General features: G+C 38.9%; 1 protein-coding gene across 4 annotated transcripts in view; it reads right to left on the reverse strand.

The window, feature by feature from the left end:
• Positions 1-22,086, reverse strand: part of CXXC4 (CXXC finger protein 4) — a 56,276-nt gene extending 34,190 nt beyond the window's left edge. The window contains exons 1-3 of one of the 4 annotated variants that reach the window (XM_087962920.1): positions 21,639-22,083; positions 21,366-21,450; positions 15,610-18,789 (exon numbers count right to left, since the gene is read on the reverse strand). In XM_087962920.1, coding sequence (XP_087819046.1) covers positions 17,220-18,488 — 1,269 coding nt within the window. In that variant the 5' untranslated portion in view covers positions 18,489-18,789; positions 21,366-21,450; positions 21,639-22,083 and the 3' untranslated portion in view covers positions 15,610-17,219. Of the gene's footprint in view, positions 1-15,609; positions 18,790-21,365 lie in introns of those variants that run through there. The other 3 variants (XM_087962922.1, XM_087962921.1, XM_087962919.1) reach the window with 3 other exon arrangements.
• Positions 22,087-25,000: the final 2,914 nt, after the last annotated feature.

Raw genomic sequence — 25,000 nt, forward strand, 5'->3', positions numbered from 1 at the left:
CACTTGCATATATAGAATGATGCATCATGAATATGGCTGCTTTATAATTTCTTGAATAAAATGTTCACGTCATTTCTAAATAGATCGCCTACACATAAATACACACATGTACACATATATACACATTTTAGACACACAGACACACAAAAGGATGGATTCATTGACTAACTGCAGTGAAGCTGATTGACATTCATGTTCCCAACAAGTACTGAGAATGATAGATTTATCTCTGAACCGGGCTCCCAAAATCTATTCCAAAGTGAAATACTGAGTTGATAATAAGCCTGGCTAATTGAGCAGCATGTGGAAAACACGCTGCCTGACATGCATTTAAATAACCCTTAGAATTTATTCTATGGTAGGTTTTCATTTGAGATGAGTTTTTTAGACAAACTGTACACTATAATTGCCTGATATACCAACAGTTTCTCCTGTTTCCCATTACTTGTTACCCACAGTAATGTATTACCAGAAATGCTGAATCCACACACTTCTTTAGCTTTTTTTCTCAAAAAAAAACACCAAAAAAAAAACAGGTGGGGGTGGGGTAGGGATTGCTATTCAACTTTTTATTTGAGTGTTCTTTCCCTTTAAAAACTGACTCGGTTTCCCTTTCACTGCATCTGGAATATGATTCGTATCAGTGGTGGGATTCAATTTTTTTTACTACCAGTTCTGTGGGCATGGCTTGGCGGGCATGGCAGAAGGATACTGTAAATTCTCCAGTCAGAGGTGGTATTTTCCAGTTCTCTGAACTACTCAAAATTTCTGCAACTGGTTCCCCAGAACTGGTCAGAACCTGCTGAATACCACCTCTGATTCATATCCCATTTGGAATAACTTCTTTTATTGAAGGAATCTTCTATCTAAATAAGGACAACTTCAGCATATTTATAAAAATGTCTAGATTGTATTTCTCCTGAGACAGGAATAATACCTAACACTTTTCTTTAAAAAAAAAATCCAGTTAAATATTTGTTGTGGACTTTTCAACAAGAGATTTGTGGGATGCAGTCATATTGGTCAATGTTACTTTAATAACACGGCAAGCAGTTAAATGGCTAGGTAAAACCTGGGAATGGGGAAAGAGAACTTAAAAAACTGGATGGGAAGAGCAATTCAATATGCTTCCCACATACTTGGTTATGGATTTTTACAGCCTTAAAATAAATTAATCAGAAGCCCATGGATTTCAAGGACAGGAAAATATTTCCCATAATGTTTCAGAGCAGAAGTTAACAAGCCTGCTGGGATCTTTTTAGCCCCTGCAGAGCTACAGCTTCAGGATTATTAAATGGCTGTCATATCTGAAGTATGGCGGAACATAACTCAATAAACAAGAGAAAACATACGATACAGAAGGGGGAGCATCAGATTACCCTGCACAATTTCAGAACAGGTGTTTGCATGAAACAGAAACAAAATAGCAATGTAGAGAAAATATAAAAAATAAAAACAAGAAAATACGATCATAGAAACATGCATACATTAGGTTCAAAGCAGCATACAGTTCATTAGGTTTTTTTTTTTAAATTAAAAAAGGGTAACACCCATGTTTACAAATATTAGAAACCAAAATGTTAGAAGGACACGTGAGGATCTAAAATCAGGATACTTCAGAAAGTCTTATATGCTGCACTGGTATATAATGGGCTGGAAATATGGCCAACTTTGGCCCTGTTACTAAGTGCATCTGGTGCTAGCAAGCCCATTTGTGACATAAAAACAGGCGTGGGATGCTACTGGTTCTGCCCGGCTCTATAGAACCTGTAGCTCTGAACAGCAGCAGACACCAAACTGGTTCTGTGTTTGCTGCTATTTGGCCCACCTGTCCACCCGGGCTCTTAGCTTTATTCCTGCTTTTTCAACCTCAGCTGCTTTGCGCGGCACAGCTGAGTTGAAAAAGCAGTAAAAATTGGTTTTCAAACACTGTGCACTCACGCACAGCGCTTTTCAGCTGTCCGGGCAGCACAGCTTAAGGTTTTTTACACGCGCGCAGTGTGTAATCACCGAACCGATAGTAACACCGGTTGAATCCCACCCCTGCATAAAAAATATTGATGATGGCCCTTAGGCATCATCGTCCCTCTGAATTTCATTGGTTCAACTGCTCTAAAGTCACACAATGGAGACATGGTTTCTTTAGCAGGGTAAGCACTGTAAGATCAAAAACACCATAGAAAATTAAGATGATCCTCTGTCAAATTTAGCATCAGTTAAAATGCTATTATTTCTTCCAATGGTTTCCATATACTTACTTCCCTATGTCAACCGACATATGTTGAATAATCTTAGAGCCCTTTATTGAAAATGGAGAATACAAACTCTTTTCAAGCTCTTTAAAACTGTCCACTAAATGAATGGTCTGGATTTTAATAAAAGCTGAAAATTGTTTCCACGTTTATATTGGAATTTTCCTTCTCATGGCAGATTTTTAAATAACAACTCTGAAGAATCTCTGTGGATGACATTATCTGAACAAGCAATCTTAGATTATTTAAAAGAGACAGAGAAAGAAAGGTTTATTATTTAAAATAAAAAGTCCAAGTTATATTTATAGGACTAGGACTTATTATTGATTCTATACAGCAGATTCCCCCTACCGGATGTTCTCCAAATCAGTTCCAGATGATTTGAGAAAATAATAGAAACAAATGGTATTTGTCTGTAGGACAATAGGTTGTAGATGATTGATATATAAAACTGTCAAAATATATAGCATTTAAAAAAATATGTGTATTTTCACAATCACATGAAATACTTTAACTGAAGAATAACTATGTCTTCTAGTCAGCAACCAATTTTAATGGGATACTAGACAGCTTATGACTCACTGGATTATTTTTTCAGATGTATACTTTATCTTAAACTGAAAAACATTGACCATGGTCAGGCAAAAAAAATCATTGAGTGGTAGTAATTTCTAACTTCTTGTTGGTTTCCCCATTGAATTTTCTTATGGAAGCTAGCACCATTGGAAACCAACCCTTCCTTCCTATCTTCCTACCTTCCTTCCTTCTTTCCTTCCCTCCCTCCCTCATTTCAGAGATATTTACCATCTCCTAAGGTGCAAATAATTAAAACTTCCCAATAACTGAACTTCTGTATAGCTTATCAGACCTCTGCTGCACAGCCAAAACATGCTTTAACCCAGTGGAGGACAGCAGTTGTCCTACAGACCACAACTTTACTGCAACATTTTTACTGTGTCTACCCTTGTAAACGTAATAATTCCTGGAAACATAATACTGGGTAATAAAGGAGTTGGAGTGTCCAGAACTCCTAAGAGAAAAATACAGTACCTTATATTTGTAAAGCTGCTCTCAAGTCACATGATTTTAAATGAGTACTTTAGCCACTCTGAGATGTTTAAGTGAATGTGTCAAGTGATGTGGGCATCAGAAACATTCATGAGGGCAACAAGTATGACATGTGATGAATGGGTGCCATGACATCACAATGCAAACTTTGCAACTTATACACTTGCATTTGACATATAAGGATGCAACTGTGAAAGATCAGGGCCTGCTTTGTGACATTATCTCTCTGTGTTACCATTTTTCTGTCACTGTCCCTAGCTTTAGATGACTATTTCATTTGATTCAAATCTTTCTGTGGTATTAAAATTCTTTTCAACATTCAAGCCCAAGAAGATGTGATGAATCTAATTACATGGATTTACCATATACACAATATATACTATCTATCTATCTATCTATCTATCTATCTATCTATCTATCTACATCGTTGAGTGGGAATCAGATCAAGAAAATAATGTCTCGAAAGGATCATATCAACTAAGTTTTCTCCTATTATAATAGCCATCCCACAGCTGATTTTGCCTTGTTGGCAAACATTTAACCAGCTTCTTATAGTTCAGTGTTACAACATCGAGTTCAGAATTTAGTATTGGAAAAAAAATCTGGAATCCCGAGCAAGAACCACTTCCAGTCAATATAGGTCAAGCTTGCTTAACCTAGTCTTAACTAGCCTAGCTTAGAATTCTTAATGTTTCTTTGGAAAAAATGGTGCAGGAAATATTGATTTAAATCAGCTAATATTCTAATGCAGAGTATTAATTTTCCCTAACTATAACATGTTTTCCATGGAGCAAAAAATTTCCAAGCATTATTTAGTAGGAAGATTGTGCAGGAAAACAACTAGAATTATTTTATACTGAGAGACACTGTAATCACAGATTACATGAAATCTATTTATACATGAAATCGAGTTGTATCCTTTGCCTAATCTATTACATAGTTTTCTTCTATAAGCATATGTTAGAGAACACTCTACACTTGGTATTATAATCCCACGTAATAGTTGCACAACTGACTATGAGATAAATATTTTTCATCTGAATGTACATTCCAACTAATGTAAATTATTAGCATGGCAAAGCTTTAAAAAACAATAAAATCTGTCTTGAATGATAACTGTGATGCCTGGTCTGCTGCCTCCAAAAACAGGTTACTCTTAAAGTGAAACTGCTTATCTGGACAAAATATGATGTCATATATACTGTGGCAATAGCTGTGACTAGAGTTTACAGGGAATGGTACATTTGCTCTACCTATTTGCTATGCCAAAAAGATTGCTATAAATATAAATAATTTGTTTGATTCTGACCATATCCATTTCATAAAACTGAAGGAAGCAAATTCTTTTAAATGAAATTGTTATCATTATGATTGCAAAGAAGGGAACCACTGGAAGTCCTCTTCAGTTATTGTAGTTTTATGCATTTAATAACTGTTTATTAGAAGACATTTTCCACCTGATTAAAGTATTATCACAGTAGCATTCTAATGCTTTCTCCCTGTCCACTTCTCTAATTGAAGACTTCATTACTGTTGAAATTGCTTGTGTCTGTACTACTTTAAATGAGATACATTGGTCACTGCTCCTTCATAAGGAAAATTCTGCAGGTGGGAAACCATCATGCTGGGAGATCAAGGCCAGAATTATTCATCCAGCTTTCTAATTTTCCTGATTCATGGTAAGTGGGCAAGGAATTATAGCCTTGTTAATCCATACTCTAGATTAGAACAAGAGGAAACAGTTTTAAAACAAAAAAAAATTAAGAGTTATCTGTGAAAAAATGCAGGGAGACTTTGTGCTAATAACTGCAATAAAATTTATTAAAATTGTCTGCTATTTTCTGAAATAGAGGACAAATCATTAAAAGCATTGAGCTAGAAGCCAATCAATGATTGTTGAAATCTGATATAGGCCATCCTAGATTTAGGACCACAATTGAGCCCAAAATTTCTGTTGCTAAACAAGACATTTGTTAAGTAAGTTTTGCACTATTTTACAACCTTTCTTGCCACATTTGTTAAGCGAAACACTGCAGTTGTCAAGTTAGGAACATGGTTGTTAAGTGAATCTGGCCTCCCTATTGACTTTGCTAAGAAGAAGGTTGTAAAAGTTGATCACATGACCTAGGACACTGCAACCATCATAAACAAGTCAGTTGCCAAGCATCTGAATTTTGATCATGTGACCATGGGGATGCTGCAGCAGTCATAAATATGAAAAATGGTCATAAATCACTTCTTTTAGCGATGAACTTTGGTCGCTAAATGAACTGTTGTAAGTCAATGACTACCTGTATTAAAGTACTTTTTATATACCTTCAAATGTAGAATAGAATATAATAACAGAGTTGGAAGGGATTTTGCAGGTCTTCTAGTCCAATCCCCTGCTCAAGCAGGAGACCCTATATCCTTTCAGATAAATGGCTGTCCAATCTCTTCTTCAAAACCTCCAGTGCTGGAGCACCCATAACTTCTGAAGGCAAAATGATTGAATGTTCTAATAGTCAAAATATTTCTATATTAGATCTCTCCTTGATTAGTTTCCATCCATTGCTTCTTATCCTGCCTTCAGGTGCTTTAAATAAGTTGATGCCCTCTACATACAAATGTATTTGCAAAGGATATACAAACCCACTCACCATCACCTCCAACCCCACTCTGAGCTGCAGTTTACAGGGAATTGTAAGTACATTCATCTAGCACAGAAGTCCCCAAACTTGGCAACTTTAAGACTTGTGGACTTCAACTCCCAGAATTTTGGGAGTTGAAGTCCACAAGTCTTACAGTTGCCAAGTTTGGGGACCCCTGAAGCATGTTTACACTTGTCTCCAAAATTAGGAACTCTGCATTAACACAATCCTCAACTTCACAAGAGTCTATATCCTCATTCAAACAACAGTGCGTATAATCCTTCTGAAGATGTTTCTCCTGACATACAAAGTTGGAAGGTAAAAGCTGAGGTCTATCAGAATATCTTTATTAGAAATTTAACCCAGATTCAATCACAAGAGACATCCAGACTCTTAAAATGATCCAATAAGTAATCTGCACCAAAAGTTGTTGAGAACGCAATAACTTCCAAAAATAGCCCAAATGTATACAAAAAAATTATGAAGTTGTCATGGCAATGAATTTATACAATGTGCAAGTGTTACATCTTCCATATAAACACAGTCAAAATAAATATTTTTTTTCATTTTGTTTTGTTGCTGTTGTTCTAAATCTGAACACAAATTACTTTTGTAAAATTTTGATTTATATCTGGATGAATAGAAATAGATATTAGTGCAAGTAAGTATAAAAGGCCTGAGATCTACATAACAACTGGAGAGCTATTTACAACATTCTTAATAATTGCGTAAGTATTTAAAAAAAATATTCTTCCCCAACTTGGCCTCCATACATATTTGACTACCAGAATTCCCTCCAGTTCCCTCAATTCCAGTTTGGCAATATTGGAATTCTTAAGAGCTAAGAAACACTATTACAAGGCAGTAGATTGTTTAAGACTATTAATCACTTTTTAAAAATTTACAGTCTTAAAGGATACTTTCTCTGTCTTACTCAGCTCTATAGTTTGAGAAGTATTTCTTATATTGGGGAGAGGTATGAAAAGAGATAACTCTTTATAGCAGTTCTTATGTCAACAAGACAATGTGGTAGAAGCAGATCTTAACTGAACATTATGTTGAGGGCCTCATACTTTAGAATGTTATTTCCTATAGCATCTCTTCAAATCTGAATAGTTTTTATACCACTTTTCAAATGAATATTTTACATTCTTTTAAATATTGTTTTAATTATCTCATTCTAATAATTTGTAGGGTAAATCACCTTGAATTGTAATGGTATTAGAAGCAATGTATGTATGTATGTATGTATGTATGTATATATATTTAAATAACCCACAATTTTTTCTCACTGTCAACTACTATGAATTATTGTTTATTATAAGACCTCCCAAGATGTTATACAATCGGAATGGATGTAATATCATGTATGAATGCTACATATTAACATGCATACTTTTTGTTAGGTATACAGCAGTCATGGGAACACCTATGATAAATGAATGTTGACAAATTAATATTAACCTTTTATCTCCCTCCACGATTTGTCTTTCTGAAAAGCCTACTCATTTGCATAGTATTAGATTTATATTACATAGGTAATACATAAGTTAATATGTATCTGTATAAACTTCAGCCTATAATCAACCCTTTGAATTACAAGGCCAGATTTAGGATTTATAGAATATACATTTAGGTAGCTATCTAATTAATAATTAACCAGAAAAAAGTTTCATTGCCTTCCTTGGTCCTGTTTCTGACTAATATCAAATCTGGACTGCAAACATGTACATGGCCAACAGATGGGAATAAAAAGGGAAAACTTCAACTCACTACAATATTTAGTGGTCATGAAGATCTTTTGAACATAGATATATAAGTCCTATCCACAACTCTGACTTCTATAACCTGTTATAAGACACATAAATGTATTAGGACTATGAAAGACTTCTTGTGCATATGACAGAGGACATAGCTCTTTTTTGTCCATTGATTTTTGGGCAAGTCAATAAACTCTGAATACTGCTAAATCAAGCTCTCCTCTCTTATAGAAGTCTATTTTAATGAAATAGGGAAATCAACTTTGATGAGTATTTGTACTCCTTGAGCTATCAGCTACATCCTGGTCTAATATCCCATAAACATATCAGTAGGAATGATACCTATAAAACAGGGCAGCCTAAGGGTCTTAATGAATAAAAACAGAGCAAGGAGTACTGCCACACTTAAATGAAGCTTAGTAATAAAAAGATTCATAAGAAGTAGTTATGTCCAATTGAAGAGAACAGGATTGACTCAAATAAATAAATTAGTTGGCTTAAGTCACCCATGGGGGTGTATGAAACAGGTTTTAGTTCAACATGTACACCTTGGTTTTTCTAATCAAAGTACTCTTAAGGATAGCATTGATCAAATTCAAAGAAGTCAGTGAAAAAAGAAACTATGCTAATGGTATTTACAATTCTTACACAACCTAGAAGGAAACTTCTCAACTTGAACATCATATTTTGGAAGTTGTATTGAAACTTGATCCATAAGGAAGATACAAGCTATATATACATTCTAACGATTCAAATGATTTAGTAACAGCTTGTACATCTATATCTCAGGTATTTTCTTACACCATGCTCTTTTAGCACCCTGGAAACAACACTTCTATGAATGGAAAGGACATATCCACTAGTGGAATACCTATTTAGATCCACAATATCATATTTACCTCTTAGAGTACACATGAAAGACAAAGGGCTGTTTCCTAACATTAACCCACTTTCTGCAGGATACTAAAAATATCACATGAAGTTAAGATATTTGCTCCTAACAATCAAATCAAGCTCATCCCCCACATTGTAATTTTATACATATTTCCCTGACAGCATGCATGACTGAATTCAATGAAATTTATTTTGTTACAAACCTACTTAATGGCAGGCTGTGTATACAATGGGTGTACAAAATCAGCTAGATTAAAAATTACACATTCTACATTCAGTTCCATATAGCTACAACTAATTCCCAACAGTCAGTCACCTCTGGAAAATATGTTAGCAAATTTTATTGGAATTCACAAGACATTCCTAATATGTCCACCATTCATGTGGAAAATTAATCTTGAATATTGAAAAATATAATGCATGTCAGACCTGGTTTTACAATAAACTGGAATGAAATTTTAAAATTGTATGAAATTTTAATCTCCCTTCTCCCCCCCGCCCCCCAAGACAGTCAATGAACATAATTCACAAAGTTGCTATAAAACTCGCAGATTCATCTGAAGCTAATCTTACTATTAGTTATAGAGAGAGATAACTAAACTGTGGGAGTTAACAGGATACATCACTGTATCATGTGGAAAATGCAAGAACAGATTGTGCCTAATAATTTATAATAATATTTATCTGCATGGCTCATTAAGATGTCCTTTTTTAAACAGCCAGTTTTAATGTTATTTTATACAATATTTTATATAACTTGACATATTACATGTATCATTGATGTTGGCTCCTGAGGCTTTTAAAAGGACAAGATGATCTGACGTTGTTATCTTTCAAAGTACGCTTTAGATTTTCTACTCTACATCTTTGCCATTTACTTTCCCTTTTAACTACTGTTGACCTGTTCAGATAACTGAGTAGACTTGTGTTCACATGTTGTCATGACCATTTAATTATTGGTTTAACTGTCTAAGTATCAAAAGATGACTGACAAAGAAGCAGACGACTTAGAGAGACATTTTAAATGTAGAAATTTAAATTTCAAGGTTATCAGCATCTTTTATAAAATTCAATCATGTCACCTATGGCAGATTATCATACATTTTTCAGTAAACATTGAGAATTTGGAGCAGTTCAGCTATCTATATTTTACTGCAGAGACACAGCGTTTCATAGGATGCTAAGAAATTAGTTCACTTCAATATTGCAATGCGTAAGTTTTTTCAGGATATTTACACATTACAAATGATTGTCAGATAAGTACCAGTAGACAAGTACTAAAGCCAGCAAAAATTGTCATGCACTATTAACTTTTTTAGTCTTATCTATTGAATTGATTAATTTTGATTATTAGATATAAATATTCCCATTCAGTCCCATGAGTTTTAATAGTGGTTCGCGCATTTATTTCTAGAGATAAAAAAAAGAAGAAGCCTGGAATTATTTTTAGCAGAATCCTGATTGTGCTTCTATAAAAGAAACTGAAAATAGAAGAAAATAATGATGTTGCTGAATTCTTTTTATATTCCAATGACATTTATTTTGGAAACCTTCTGATATATTATCTCTTGTATAACTGCAATCATACCCATATAATTAACATATATGTACCACATGCATTAGTATGCAGTCTATTGTTTATTTGATTTTATTTGAGAATGTCATGTATAAACTGAAACATTATAACATAGTCTCCACGGGATTGCTTTTGAAGATGATTCAACGGGCACCAAATGTAGCTGCTCAGGTGTTGTTTGGGGTGGGCAGTCAGATCATCTGGCATTATTTACCACTGCATCAGTTTCTATCGCATTTCTATGCCCAACTCTAAGCACCAGGACTAACTTAAACCAATTTGGGGATCAGGTTATCCAAATGACTGTTATATTTCTAAGTAAAGAAATCTGATGTGAGGGCCATAACTCCCATTTTGAAATTTTCTTTTTAAGAAATTTCTGCAAAGAAATACAGTCCTTCTATTTCCCTCACCACCACCTGTCAGAACCTATCCTGCCACCCCACCACCACCATCCAGTCACAATTGTTGAAGCTTCTTGGATGAGAAGTGAAATGTTTTCTTCCTCAAGGAAAAACAGTCCAGTTGCCTTTTGAAAAAGCACCGACAACTATGACCTGGATGATTGAGAACCTCCACAGACTTTTTAAGCAGCTTGATTATGTGGCTCTTCACTACAAACTTTTTGTGTTTACCTTTTCTTTCTCTGTGTTTGGTATCAAACAATGGCATTTACCTGAAATGGGTAGAGGTGCCTCAGGTAGAAGGATTTAGGTAGGAAATTTTATTTCACTCTTTTATTAGTCTTCCTGAGGTTGATTCTCTGTAGATGTATTAGAAAAGATTAAATATAGAATGGTTTTATGGTAAAACTGGTTAAATTATTTTAAACTGTTTTAGTATGGTTTATGTAGTTAAACAAACAATAAACACTGCATTGCTAAAGTTAAAAAGTATCTGGAGATCAAATTTCAACTCTCTTTAAATGGATATCAAGTTCTCTAAATATGTTAAAAATCAAGGGGGCATTGCAACAGCTGATCAGCAGAAAGCCTATAGATCTGTTCCTGTCACTCTATTTGGTCTGATATTATCAACTGCCTCACTCAGAAATCTTCAATTCTCCCCACACTTCAGAACATTCAAACTCATAAATGAAATTCTCATGGCTCCATAACATCTGAATAATAATTTGGGTGAATTTACCAACGAAGTTAAAGTTTAGGGTGAATAAATCACCCTTTTTAAAAAGAATATTATTGAAGTGGAATATGATTTAGTAAAATCTGAAATAATGCCATCTACCTCTGACTTAAGCAGTCATACACTGTTATAATATATAAAGTATATTGGTGAAAAATACATTGTTGAAAAAAACACCACATTTACCTCAGGTCACAATAAAAATTGTAGTTAAAAATGCACACAGAAAACAGAGTTTTGCTTTGTGATTGATAAATTAAGAATAAAAACTAATTTTATGGCAGTTATTAATCTCCAATAATAAAAACATGAACCCCCTCCCTCTCCCAAATGAATCAGATCCCAAAAATGATAGACATACACTTTCCCCTAATAAAGCTTTTATCAATTGGAACAAGTTATGGTAAGGTTAATCATAACGTTATGGGTATAGTTTAATAACTTAACAATTATATGGTTGTATGTAATGCAATATGAGGGAAAAAAACCTAATTTGAGTATGATGGTTGATTATTTTTCTCAATATCCAATAGAATAACAGCCAGACAGCACACCAGGTTTTTTTTTCTGCTGACTTTCCAGTAGCTATTTTAATCGTATTACCAGTCTATTATTCAAAAAACAATCTCTCTATAAAGCTGAGCATCACGGAACAATGTAATCTACAATTACAGAAAACCAAAAGATGAAAATATCTCTTTATAACTGATCACTATGCACACAACTCAGAGGCCTCACACTGTCAACATTCTTTTTCCAAGGAAAAAACAGTTCACTACCAACCACATAATCTCTTTTGATGTCCTTTTCTTAAGGACAGATTCTATGGCTGCTTCCATTTCTCATAGTAAGCTGAATTTTATTTATCAGCTCTTCAAGTGTGAAAGTTTTAAGGATAATGTATAACTACTAACATTATTTCAACACACACAACACCCATGAATTTCTATTCAGACTTGAAAGTTAAGTACCAATGGATCACTGGAAGATATCTGGAGCATAACATGAAACTATTTCTCAGTATGATTAGAATGAAAAATAAATTGTAATATATAACTATTTGGTCATGGTGAAGACCTTAATAACAGTAATGAGGTCCAATAAAAGGGAAACTAAAGAGTAGAAGAGTTAAGCTATATTTAATATAGAAGCTCAACATGAAGACAGTGTTTAGTTCCAGAGATCAGTTTTGAAATATTAAAAACCAAGCCTGGATTGCTTGACTCTGCTCCATAGGAGCAAGTTTGGGAAGAAAAAGCATGAAGATGGATGTTATGTCCTTGTCCAAATTCCCTTTGGTTTTTCATTACATAAAAGAGGCGATAGTGAGCCATGTCCCTCAGTCTATAATTTACAGAAGGAATTATATTAGTGTACACTAATGGGGAAAAAATAAGTACTCTCCCTGGATAAATAATGATTATGCTTTTTTAAACATACCATAAATTTATATGAATGCTGTGGATGGGTGTGAATACATAGAGCTGTGTGTGACATCAATCTTTAGTTTGTATATTTATTACTATTGCTTGCATGCGTGGACTTTTTATATTGTTATGTCTTTTTATGGAAAAAAACCAAATGATCAAAGTGTTGTTTGGGTGAGCTTCACATAAGAAAAAAGAAGTGTTCTTTTTTAAAAAAAAAAAAAAAAAAGCTAGGATGCAAGCAACATTTCATTCAAATGTAATTCAGACATCAAGTAGCTGGTTTTTGTTGGGTTGTGATTACAAGTAATCTTCAACTTACAACTCCAATTGAGGCCAAAATTTATGTTGCTAAATGAGATGGTTGTTAAGTGAATTTTGCCCCATTTTATAAACTTTCTTGCCACAGTTAAGTGAATCATTGTAGTTGTTAAGTTAGTAATATGGTTGTTAAGTGAATCTGGCTTTCCCATTGACTTTGTTCGTCATAAGGTTGCAAAAGGTAATCACATGACCCCGGGGCACTACAACCATCATCAATGTGAGTCAGTTGCCATGTTGCAAAAGGTGATCACATGACCATGGGTATGCTGCAATGGTCGTGTGAAGAACTGTCATATGATTATTTTTTTTCAGTGCCATTGTAACTTCAAACAGTCATTAAATGAACTCTTGTTAAAGGACTACCCAGAGTAAGAATTGCTTTTACTCTTTTTGGGGGGAAATGTTCATATTTGCGAATAGAAAGAGAACTGAGGTTCTGGTTCTGAATTTGTTCAAATCAAGAGCCCTCCTAGACTATAGGGAAGGTTACCAGACTACCTGTGGACAGAGACACCAAGTCACTCCAACTTTTTCTTCCTGTCTGAAACAAGGGAAGCATCAGTTCAGTCATATATGCTCTGCCAATCTTTGACATGCTTCCAATTTATTGCTTTAACACTTGATGTATAGTTCTTTATGTGCTTTGGACAATAATGCTCTGTCTTTACCTCTCATTAAAAATGCGTAGTAGGAGAAAAAGTAACAGTAAGTGGAAAATTCTAATTTCGACAGACAATGGCTAAATTTGAACTTCTTTCTAATTTGAAAATGACTGCCGTTATTTAGATTGAAATAGATTGAAATCTGCAGAGATTTGTTTTTCAAAATTGAGAAACTGCAGCTCAAGATTGTTTATGCAACATAGTTACCCACATTTAAATACACCATAGTTGACTTAATAGATTCAGTTTTGGAGGTTCACACAAGATGTCGAGCTAGCTATAGACTGTCTTTACACAGCACTTTTAATGTATGCTAAAACTGAAGTTGTTATTTTGTGATGCTACATGTTACATGAATTACTATGTATCAATGTATATCCTTGCACATGTGCTTGAATACAACAAAGAAACAAGTAACTAAAATGTGAGAATGTTTTCAAATGTAGTGATATGCACTTTGCTGGCCACAATTGTGGTGCAATTATTTCATACACACGCCCAGGAAATGTTTAAAGATGCAGAACTTCTTTGTCAGGAAAATGTGCTTTTGGACACCTACCAACTGTTCATTCATGAAAGCTTTTTCCTCTTACATACATTTCTTTCCCATCCCTTCACCCCTTTATTGACAGGGCAGTGTCTATATGTTCATTATCAAAAATTATTTAATCAATGCACATTACAGCTATGAGTCTAACTTCGTTTTGGAGAAACAGAGTGGAAGTCAACAGGATTTTAGTATTTGCTTTAGACAGTGCTGTAAATGTTAGGATGCTTTGCAAAAGACAGATGCACTGATGAAAATGGACTTTAAACTCAATCCAAAGTTCTTAAGGATATAGGAGCCACATCGCGTCAGACAAAAACTTTATCAACTCCATCAATCTATAGGCTGCAGTGGAGGATGGAAAGAGATGATGTAAGGCTAACATAGCATCTCAGCCCCATATTTTTGTGATACCTTGCACAGAAATTAAAGGCACGCATGCAGAGAACTATGAGAAGGTTCAACTTTTTCTTCTGATTTTGCCTGCTAACACTATCCCAAAAGTGCTTTTTCAGGAGGCAACTAGATTTTCTTGTTTTTTCTTTTGAAGACGTTTTGCTTCTTGGATGAGAAGCGAAACGTCTTCAAAAGAAAAAACCAGAAAGTCCAGTTGCCTCCTGAAAAAGCATCTTTGGGACAACCATGACCTGGATGATTGAGAATGTCTACAGAATTTTCCCTTAAATGGACAAAAGGACAATATTTGCAAGAAGTCGATGAAGGAAGTTTTCTTTGGTAAATATTTTCTTCTCTCCTGAATTTTAAGATTCTCAGCAAATACAAGCTTAGAAACATGCCATTTGCTCAGAAATTATTCCGTTAACTGCTAAGGTTGGGCACCAACTTGCCTGAAAATAAATACTTTGCATAAGACGCTAACCCATGGTAAATTAAGTTATAGTTTAATAACTTAATCTCATTGTCTGGATATGAATAATAAACTGAACTATAAACTAACCACGTAGCCGTGGTTCATACAAGCAGCTAATCTAAAATATGCTTGGCTAGTTAGTAGTGCAGTCATGAACAGTTCTAGTGTAATTTACTTCTGTGCAAAGGTGGCATATCTGTCTAAAGCAACACAAGATACTGTTTTTTAGACTGAATAGAGCAGTCAGCTTTATCCTATTCAATTAGTTTTCAAGTATATCTTGGTATTTTAAAGAACTATATCCCTGGTAAACATGCTGAGAACTGCATCTTTCCTTGCTTTTAACTAGTTAGCAAAATCAAGATTGGTTTTTAAAGAGGAGTATTGGAAAACTGTGCAGGAGAGTACACTTAATGCACCCAGGAAAAGAAAAAAGTTATCATTTTTAGTTATGGTTTAGTGTTCAAATTCAGCATTTACTGTTTATTGTAAAAATCACAATATACATTCTCGGTAACGTTCTATGAAATAAACAGGAGTGTTTGCAACCAAAAATAACAGGTACATTTATATACAACTGATTTTTGACCAGCTGAAATATAGTCCATAGAGACTGTTGCATCAAAGTGATATTGGATTATCAGATATGCACAATAAGCAGCTATGGAAAATATATGAGGAATAAGTTATTAAACTTTCCAAAAGGATAGTTCAATTTTGCAAGGGAAGAAGAAAAATTAGTATCACCCAAGTGCTTTCCTTTCCCTCCCTATTTTTTTCTAAATGAAATGTTAAACTTAGTAGTAACATTAACACAAATAAAAAAATCTATGTTTAAGTTAACTCCTGTTAATGACAGTTGCAACTCTGAGTTGCTAATTTCAGCCACTTTACATCTTAAAGTTCCATAAAGAACTTTATTTCTCAAATCAAACATTCATCTGATAGATTCATCTACCTGGTAATACTATAGTTTTAATAATCACAGGGTTTAAATCATTACAAGTCTTTCCTCTCTTTTCTTCCATCTAAAAATAATGCTATTAATCATTTTACATGTTTTTTTTTCTTTGACTGCTAAACTAAATACATGAACTGAAAATCCAGAATATCCCTTTTACTTTTTTAAAGTCTACTAAACCTGAAGACCTTTTCTGGTCTATGATACATTGTCAATTCTGAGTTTTTAAAAAATAAATGCATATACATTTCAAGCACAAATACTCATATTCTTTATCAGATTGTAAAATATACTACAAAGGGCTATTTTTTTGGTAAGGATGTATCATGATCCACTTTTGGTATGCTTGACTAACTTTTTCACCACCAATTATTTTCTTGTAATAAATTATCTAAAAACAAACCCCAAATTACCTAGTTCTTCATTTTAGATGGAGGACCATTTTAAGATGTGGAATCAGCTTTAGAAAAGTAAACTCCCTAATTTTCAAACAAAGCAAAATCTACACAGCAAATAAGGAAGGAAAGGATCCACTATACTGCCAAAGTTATTTAGAACTTAAAAAGTTTCATGACTACTAAAGCATTTGGACTTTCTTTAAAAAAAAATGCCCTTCACCATTACTTCCACATTAAGTAAAAATAGTTTACATGTCACCAAACAACACACCTTGAAGTAACAGATAAAAATATAGACCATCGATTCCAATCAATTTACTTGTAATATACAACTTGGGAATGTGTATTTTTTTAAAAAAAAGAGTAGAAGAAATCTTCGTGTAATGATTATAAAGGGTGAGAAAAAAAAATCCCCTCGGGAATTGAGCGATTTCGTGGCATTTTTTTCCTTTCCAAATCCCATTTAGACAAACTTTCCGGGTATTCCTGCCTGTCGAAAAAAAACCAAACAAAACGCCCCAAGGCCCCGGGCCAGGTTTTTATTGCAGAGGGCCGGCCTCCTCACTCCCCTTCCTCCAAAACTGGGTCCAGAGCAGTCCAATCCAACCCCATCCCCCACCAGGCTGAGGACGTGTGGCTATGCTTTGTGCACAGTACTACGGAGAGGCAACCAAGTGGGGGGGCGAGGCGAGGGGGGCCTCCCCCCTCACAACCTGAAGGAGGCTTCGGAAAAGGGATGCTGCATCTTGAAACTAGACAAGAAGCACTGAAGAGGCGGGGGAAGGGGGTTCACGAGGGACGGCGGGAGGCTGGGAAGAAAGAAATCATCTCCTCTGACCTCTAGCGAAGTGCCAGGTTTTTTCTTTAGCTCTTCACATTTCCTAAATTTGCAGATCTGGTGTCCCGTTTTGCGGTTCCTGCAACTGCTGCAGACTCCACAGTTGATGAGCCTCTTGCAGGGCACGCAGACCCCGCACCTTTTCCTCTTCTTCTTGGCTGGGTTGCCGCCGCCCCCTCCTCCTCCCGCGCCGCCGCCGCCGCCCCCTCCTCCTCCTCCTCCACCACCCCCGCCGCCTCCTCCTCCCCCTCCTCCGGCGGCTCCCAAGGAGGAGGACGACGAAGAGGCGGAGGAATGGCTCTGCGGGCAGTCTGCCAGATTGGCAATTTGAAACGCGCTGTCTGTGACGGCTGCTGAGGCTGCTGCGGGGGAGTGCAGGGCTGTCATGACGATGACCCCGGGAGGTAATGAGATGCCCCCTAAAGCCGGGATAGCGGAAAAAGTCCCCACGCGCTCGGGGAGATTCATTATCTCTGCTTCAGCAGCGCCGCATTTGAGCTTGTTCATGCAGTCCCCAGCCAAAGGTCTGCAGTGTTCCGGGGCTAAGGTGGAGAGGAAATTATTATTGGCCATTTGCAACGAGGGCTGCTCGGCTGGCGCGCAGCCAGGCTTGCCGAGCCGCTGGGACTCGTTCCGATGGTGTAAACTCCCGCCGCCGCCGTTTCCGCTCCTGCCGGCGGCGTGCAGAGAAGAGGCGGGCGACGAAGCCGGCGGGGGCGCTGCGACCGACGAGGCGGCGGCGACGGCGGCTGCTTTGCGGGCCACGCCGCCAGCCGCGGCGGCCGCCGGGTTAGGCCCGCCGACGCCCGCTCCCCCGCCTCCTGCGCCGCTGCCCCACAGCATGGCGGTGGCGGCGGCCGCCGTGGCCGTGTCGCAGTTCCACGGGGACATGCCGATGCGGGCGGCGGCGGCAGCGGCGGCGGTTGGGAAGATGGGGGTGGTGATGCGCGCGATCTTGGCCGCCTGAGGGAAGGCCCCGCCGTTGGTCTTGTAGAAGGTGGCGAAGGAGCGGTAGCGCTCCATCTCCGAGTTGTAATCCACAAGGCTGTTGAGGGCACCGTCGGGCAGGTGGTTCTCCTTGGGCAGCCCCGGCGCCTCGGGGTTGGGCCCCGTCTCCACGCACACGTTGGTGTTCATGGTGCCCAAGGGGTGCGGGTGGGCTTGGGGCAACAGGGCGGGAGGGAAGGAGGAGGAGGAGGAGGAGGAGAGGAAGGGGGTCCGGGGAGGGCCAGGGGAGGGAAGGGCAGGGCCGGGAGGAGGGCCACTGGAGCCGTCGGGGGCGGAGACGGGGGCTGGGTGGCCGGAGGGGTCGAAGGGAGGGGAAGGGAAGGGGGGGAAGCGGTATCCTCTAATCCTCTTGCGGGGGCATCTCTCCAGACGGCGAAGTCTCAGGCAGCCGGCTCTTCCTTGGCATTCTCAAGCCCGGGCACCGTCGCCACTGAAATAAAGAGAGTCATTTCGGAAAAGGTCTACGCCAAAGGGGGGGAGGGGAGTGGGAGGAGGAGGAGGAGGAGGAAGGATGGGGAGAGGGCGGGGAACCCGCTGCGTTTGTGTGCTTTTGTTTTGGTTCGGTTAAAAAAAGACCCACAGGACACGCAGAGAAGAGGCGTACATCAGTCATTGCAACTCATTTGCATAACAATCAATAAAGACATGATCGGGCCACCGCAGCCTCCTCCCTCTGCGCCCTCCCCCCCCCCCGCGGGCGGGCTACCCTCTCTTGCCCGCTTTAATAGCTGAGAAGAGCAGGGGAGGGGAGGGGAGGGCCAACAAATGCCAAGGGAGAAAGGGCAATTGGAGGGCTAAACACATGCAAATGATTGGTAGCGAGAGGCTCCAAATCCCTCTAACTGGAGGGCATCTGAACGTTAGAGAAGGGAGGGGGACAAGCCGGGGAGAAGAGGAGGAGGAGGAAAACCATCAAATAAGAGGGCAGGGGAGGGAAAACGAGCATTCTCGAGGGGCTAAAAAAATCACAAAAGTATGGCAAGGCTCCCCCTGTGCCCCTAGGAGCCTATCCCCTCCTCCTCAGTGGGGTATATAGTGGCACAGATCTTGATATATTGGAAGCTGGAGAGATTTGTCGGCTGCCACTTTGTCCTTTGGGTCTGGATCTCAGCAGAATTGGAGTTAGGCAGTCTCAAAGGCAGGGCTCTTGGTGAAGGCGATGCCCTTCTGAGGCAGAAATTAACCGCCAAGTAAATGGGGCCAGGGAAAAGATAGGAAAACAATTTCCAACTAAACCAAATCCTAATCGGTTCTAAACAGGTTTAATCTCCAGTCAGGAAGGCTTCAGACTCTCTTGTTCTCTGCACAGGTCCATCCATACCTGTGGATGTATATGACAATAAATTTGTGTGTTTATGACACACATAAATGGGCTCAGCAAAGTTTTGTTATCTTTAACCATGATTAGTTTTTTTTTATGGCATTGTGTGTTGTGTGAACCCAACCTTTTTGAGTAATGTATGGGTAAATTTATCAGTCAAGTTAAGCACTGAACCCAGGTTTATATTCATTTAAAAATAGGCATATGCCACCTCATAGAGACTGGAAATGTTGTTCTTAAGGTTTTTGAAGGCATTACCTGTTCAGTTGTAATACAACAATCTATAGGCTGGAGGATATTATGGAGTTTATCACTCCCAAATCATATACTTAAAATAATTGTTGGGAGGATTTTAGTTTGCAGGTCAGACCAAGTTGCAATATTTAGAAAGTAAAATAAAGCATTAACCCAGTTGAATACAATAAATATATATCCTGATTTTTTAAAAATATGGATATGTATGTATGTATGTATGTATATAAAAACAGGATTTTTTTACAGTATTGTAAATTAAATGCAGAGACAGTCTGGATGGCCTAAAACAGCTTTCACACCATTCCTACAGGTAAAAAGTACCTATCAATTATACTAATTACTATCATAATTAGACCAATGAACTATTTCTACCCCAACCTACCAGCTACAAAAGCACATAGACATCTAGCTGAACCTTACTAAAAAATCTATGGTTGGGGAAACTAATCAAGAGGAAAGGAAAGCAAACCTAAGAAAACACACCTCAGTCTTGTTAGACTAGGTAGGAGGTCAGTCTGCACCCTTGAATGCTTAAAAGACTTTAATGAGAACACAGCCACCTTTCCATTTTCACAGCAGGAAAAGAAAAAGAAATTTTAAAAAAAAACACCATTGCTCCCTGGAGGGATTTGGTGGCAAATCCTACCATTGCCCCACACACAAACACGATTGCAGGTCACCATGCATAATAGAATACTTTAAAAAAACACTATTTAAAGGAAACTATAGCAACTATTTAATAGAAGTAGCTTTATTGAGTAAGGGCAGTAAAGCGCTGGATTGGTAAAAGGTTCCAATGTTGAATGTAAAGGGGGAGGGGGCAGGCAATGGAGACTTGCACGTTCATGCCCTATTTTTCACAGCCTTAAAGTGGCTTTGCTTTCACAAACGCTCTTTCCTACCATTCCAACCTCTTCTTTCCCCTCAGCAGCCCACCCCCCCCCATCTCCTTGCAAGGTTTATGGCTACCAGAAAAGGGGGGGGTGGAATATAATGGTGCCACCAACCATGTCATTATTGTTCAATCGATGTTATCTCTGGAGCTCGAGAGAAATCTGAAGCGCAGCTATTGATTTTTTTCCCCCAATATTAAAAGTATAGCCAGATTAAAAAGAAAATTAAAAGCAGAATCCACGATTTTCTCACTGTTTAAATCAATGTGACTGTTCATGTTCAATACTGCATTTCTGTTCTGCTACAGACAGAGAGATCAAAGGTCATATTTAACATTCAGGAGGAGGGGCTGGTGCAGATTAATTAATAAATTAATAGAGCAGCGCCTTTCATTGCTGAAGCTTAGCATTCATCTACTTTAACAATCCCAGCAGTCCAAGAGGCGGAAAAGAGAGGGAGCGAAAGAGCGCGCATGAAGGGGGAAGGGAGAAGAGAGAAAGGAAGGAAGAAAGAAAGAACCAAAAACAATCACTTACCAGTCTCTGTATTGGGGGGACTGGGGGCTTGGATTTGCAGACGTTTAACCCGCCTGTTTGTCTTTATTTAGTTGCACATCACTCCCTAACACAAAGGAGAAGGTAAAAAAAAAAAAACACAGAAAAGAAAAATATCCCGAGGTGTCTTTCTTTGGCCGCTCCTCAATTACAACTTTGATACTTGTAAACAAACTGTACAGGGCGGTGATGCAGGTTGGGGGTGGGGAGGCTTGGTGGGAAAGAAATAAAGACTCCGATCCACTAAGCAAATACCTGTAAGTGCCTCTTTTTTTCTGGTTGCAGAGAAAGGAGGAGGGAAGGGAGGGGGAAAGGAAAGAGCAGGCACTGAATGTGTGAGTGTGTGTGTGTGTGTGTGTGTGCGCGCATGAATGTGTGAGAGCGCTTGGCGGCGGCGGCGGTGCTCGGTGGTCTCTCCCTGCGCGCTGCGCTCCGTCCGTCTCTCCTGTCGCTGTGTGCGATGGAGGGAGGGTGGCAGCCGGGGGACTCGCTCTCCCCCTCGCTGTTTGTGCGTGCCTGCGTGTGTGTGGTTGCAGGAGGAGGGGAAGGAAGCGAGGAGGCGGAGGGAAAGGGCGGGTGTGTGTGTGTGTGTGTGCGAGGAGTGAGAAGGCTCCGCAGCGCCCAGGAGGTGAGGAGGATGAGGGGATGCGGACACCTACTGATGATTGGCTGCAAATCACACCGGGAACAAGAGGCGCGCACGGGCCACTGCTCCTCTTTCCCCTCACACATCCCCTCCCCTCCCCTTTTTTTCCTCCCCTCCTCCGACGCAGCGAGCGGCCACATTTCGCTGCCCCTCCTCTTTCGGCCGGGAGAGGGTGGGGAGAGAAAGCCGCCTGGAGGCTCATTTGTAAGGAGCCGCCACTTGCCGCGCACTCCAGCCTCTTGATTCCCCCATTCACTTCCCTCCGTGCGTGCGTGCAGAGAGCGCAAGGGAAGCCGGGGAGGGGAGGGAAGGAGGAGGAGAGTGGGCGGCTCTTGACGGCTGCTGGGTGGCTGCCGAGGGAAGACTTAGGCGGGAGAGAGGCGAGAACCACCAGCCTCCCCCCGCCCGACCCCAGGGAGCGGGGAGGTCCTTGTTGTTCCGCCAAGGATGCTTTCTGAGAGCGCCCTCTTCGCCTCGCTCCCCACGCAACTATTTGATGGGGGGCTCCGGGAAGGAGAAGCGCTGCCTCTTCAGTAGACCAGGAGAGGTCGGTGCGCGGAGTCGTCTTCCGAAAAGCTCTCGACAATCCCCGAATTCCAGGCGTGGAAAAAAAGGAAGGGAGCGGGAAGCTAGTAGGAACAGGAGATCCCCGGCGGGCGCTTTGTGTCAAATGTGCATTTGGAGACTCCCGATTCTCCCGCGGTGCCTCGCACCGGAGAGAAGGCAAAGGCGACGCGAAAAGAGGGGTTTGGGTTTTTGTTTTGGCTGGTTTTGTCGCTGCCGTTCACCTTACCGTTGAAATGCAAAGGCTAAGCGTTTCAGCCAACTTGAAATGCAAAGGCGTCTCGTGGCGAGTTATTGGGAAGCGAAAGTTGTGAAGGTGATAGTGACCCCTGGCTAAGGCAAAAGTAGCCAAGTTTATTACCCAATAAACAGCCCCGCGCTTATGGTGGTAGTTCAAAGGTGCGTGCTTGCCTCTTCAAGCGAGGTTGGCAGTTTTCATGGTTTCACTGAATCTAAGTCAAGTTGTTTATTTTAATTTTGAGAAGGATTATGAATATGATAACTATAGAGATTAATCTTTGGGTTTTCTTTTATGCCCCCTTTTGAAAGCCACCTGGCAACATTTACATGACCTTGACTGATAACTGCTAAGCAGACTCCAGAAAATATTAAATATTAATATTAAAGATAGTAGATTAGGAAGGAAGCTGAAAAATAACAGTCCAGAAGGCAAAGACAAACTTTCTGTATTAGGAAGTCAACAGTGGTCAGATTGAATGCCTAGGAAGCTTTATCTGGGCTTAAATGCAAATTAAATTAAAATGATATACTAGTCAGTTATTTCTGTTTACAAAAACAAGCTGATTTCAGAATTGGCTAGAATAATCTATACTACTAAAATACTGTGCCTGTAACCTTCAGTTGAACAAAATTGGAAGATAATAGAGCAAGGTAACTCAAATGGATCCCCATGGGAATGAAATTTGGGGAAATTGTGGCTGTTTCAGGACCATCTTCTCTACACTTCACTAAAACCTGTAGGTTGTGTGGTACCTCCACCTCTCTATGGCCCCTGCAGCTATACAGCTGGCAGCAACTTCACAACAGTTGCTTTTGTAAATGGATGAGCTGTGATCATGTTATCATGATTTCTGACAAAGGCAGTGTGGAACCCAGTAGGAAATTAGAAGTCACTCCTGCAACCACTGATCTTTTAGCTTGCTCTTGGTCTTTCTGTGTCTCCATTTAGATAAGGAAATATATCTGAAAAGATGAACCACAGGTTGTCTGATGTACATTCTAATTTCACTTAAATGTGCAAAGTATCATAAGATAATAACCCAAATGATTGTTACAGACCATTAGCCATGCCTATACACTTAGTACCTAGTAACAGACATCCTATCAATAGGTTGTAGTTTGGGGGGGGGAGAATGATTCTTTCCCCAGGTTCCCATGGACCTCCATTATACTTATTTTAATTCCCAGCCTTTAAGCCAGCTTCTTTCACAATATGAAGGTGCTGCTCTTGAGTTGCTGATCCAAAATTATGCTCTTAATCTTACCTCTCTCTTGCAAGACCTTGTTCCTGCTCAAGATTCTAGGATTCACCTATTTCTTATTCTCTCCTTCACTTACCCTGAACCTACAATTTAACTTTATTTTCTTTCCCCATAATAGTTTCCCTTTCATTTCTAGATTTCAGGATGAAACTGTCCTGAAGTGAGCATGCTCTATACAGATGTAATTTCCCATGTTTCTCATATAATTCACTGCTTTCTTGCTTTCTTCCTCAGATCCTCTTTTCTCATTTGTGTTCTAGCCCCAACTCTACTCTTCCATCTTTGTCCTGAAACCCTTCCCCATAACCCCTCATTAAACCTGCCTTCCCATGCTTGTCATTTCTCACCCCCTTTTCTATCATTGTCTCATTATCTTCCTTTGCCAGACACATGCATTTCTCTTGGCCTGGTTTCATTAGAAGAAGTGCAATTCTGCAGACCTTACCAATTACTCTTAAAGTCTACCATGATTACTCAGACTTCAGGTATTTAATATACTCAAGCTATTTCATTTGCCTTTTGAGATGTTAATCAACAGTCCATTCTTTCACTATAAAATACAGAAGCTGGGGAGCAAGGTGAGAAGATAAGTGACATACTGTAGTCTCAACTTGTGCTTCTCACTATCTCAGCTGTTGGATTGATCTTTAAGATCTGACCTTTAATGAGGAAAACATTTTTATGCTCTGTTATGATTTTAATAGTAATTTTATTAAACATTACAATTAAAAAGATAAAAATGAATATAAGCTAACAAATAAAAAATAGTATAGAAAAGAAAAACTATGTAAAAAATAGAGATGTAAAAGAATGACTTTCTCCATCATAACAAGGATAAACAATTTTAGTAACTTATCATTTCTTAAATTACAAGAAATAATCTTTTCCCCATATGTCATCTTTTT

This window comes from Notechis scutatus, chromosome 4, assembly GCF_049901735.1.
Source record: "Notechis scutatus isolate UNSWTSFEM ecotype Mainland chromosome 4, rNotScu1.2, whole genome shotgun sequence".
NCBI lineage: Eukaryota > Metazoa > Chordata > Lepidosauria > Squamata > Elapidae > Notechis > Notechis scutatus.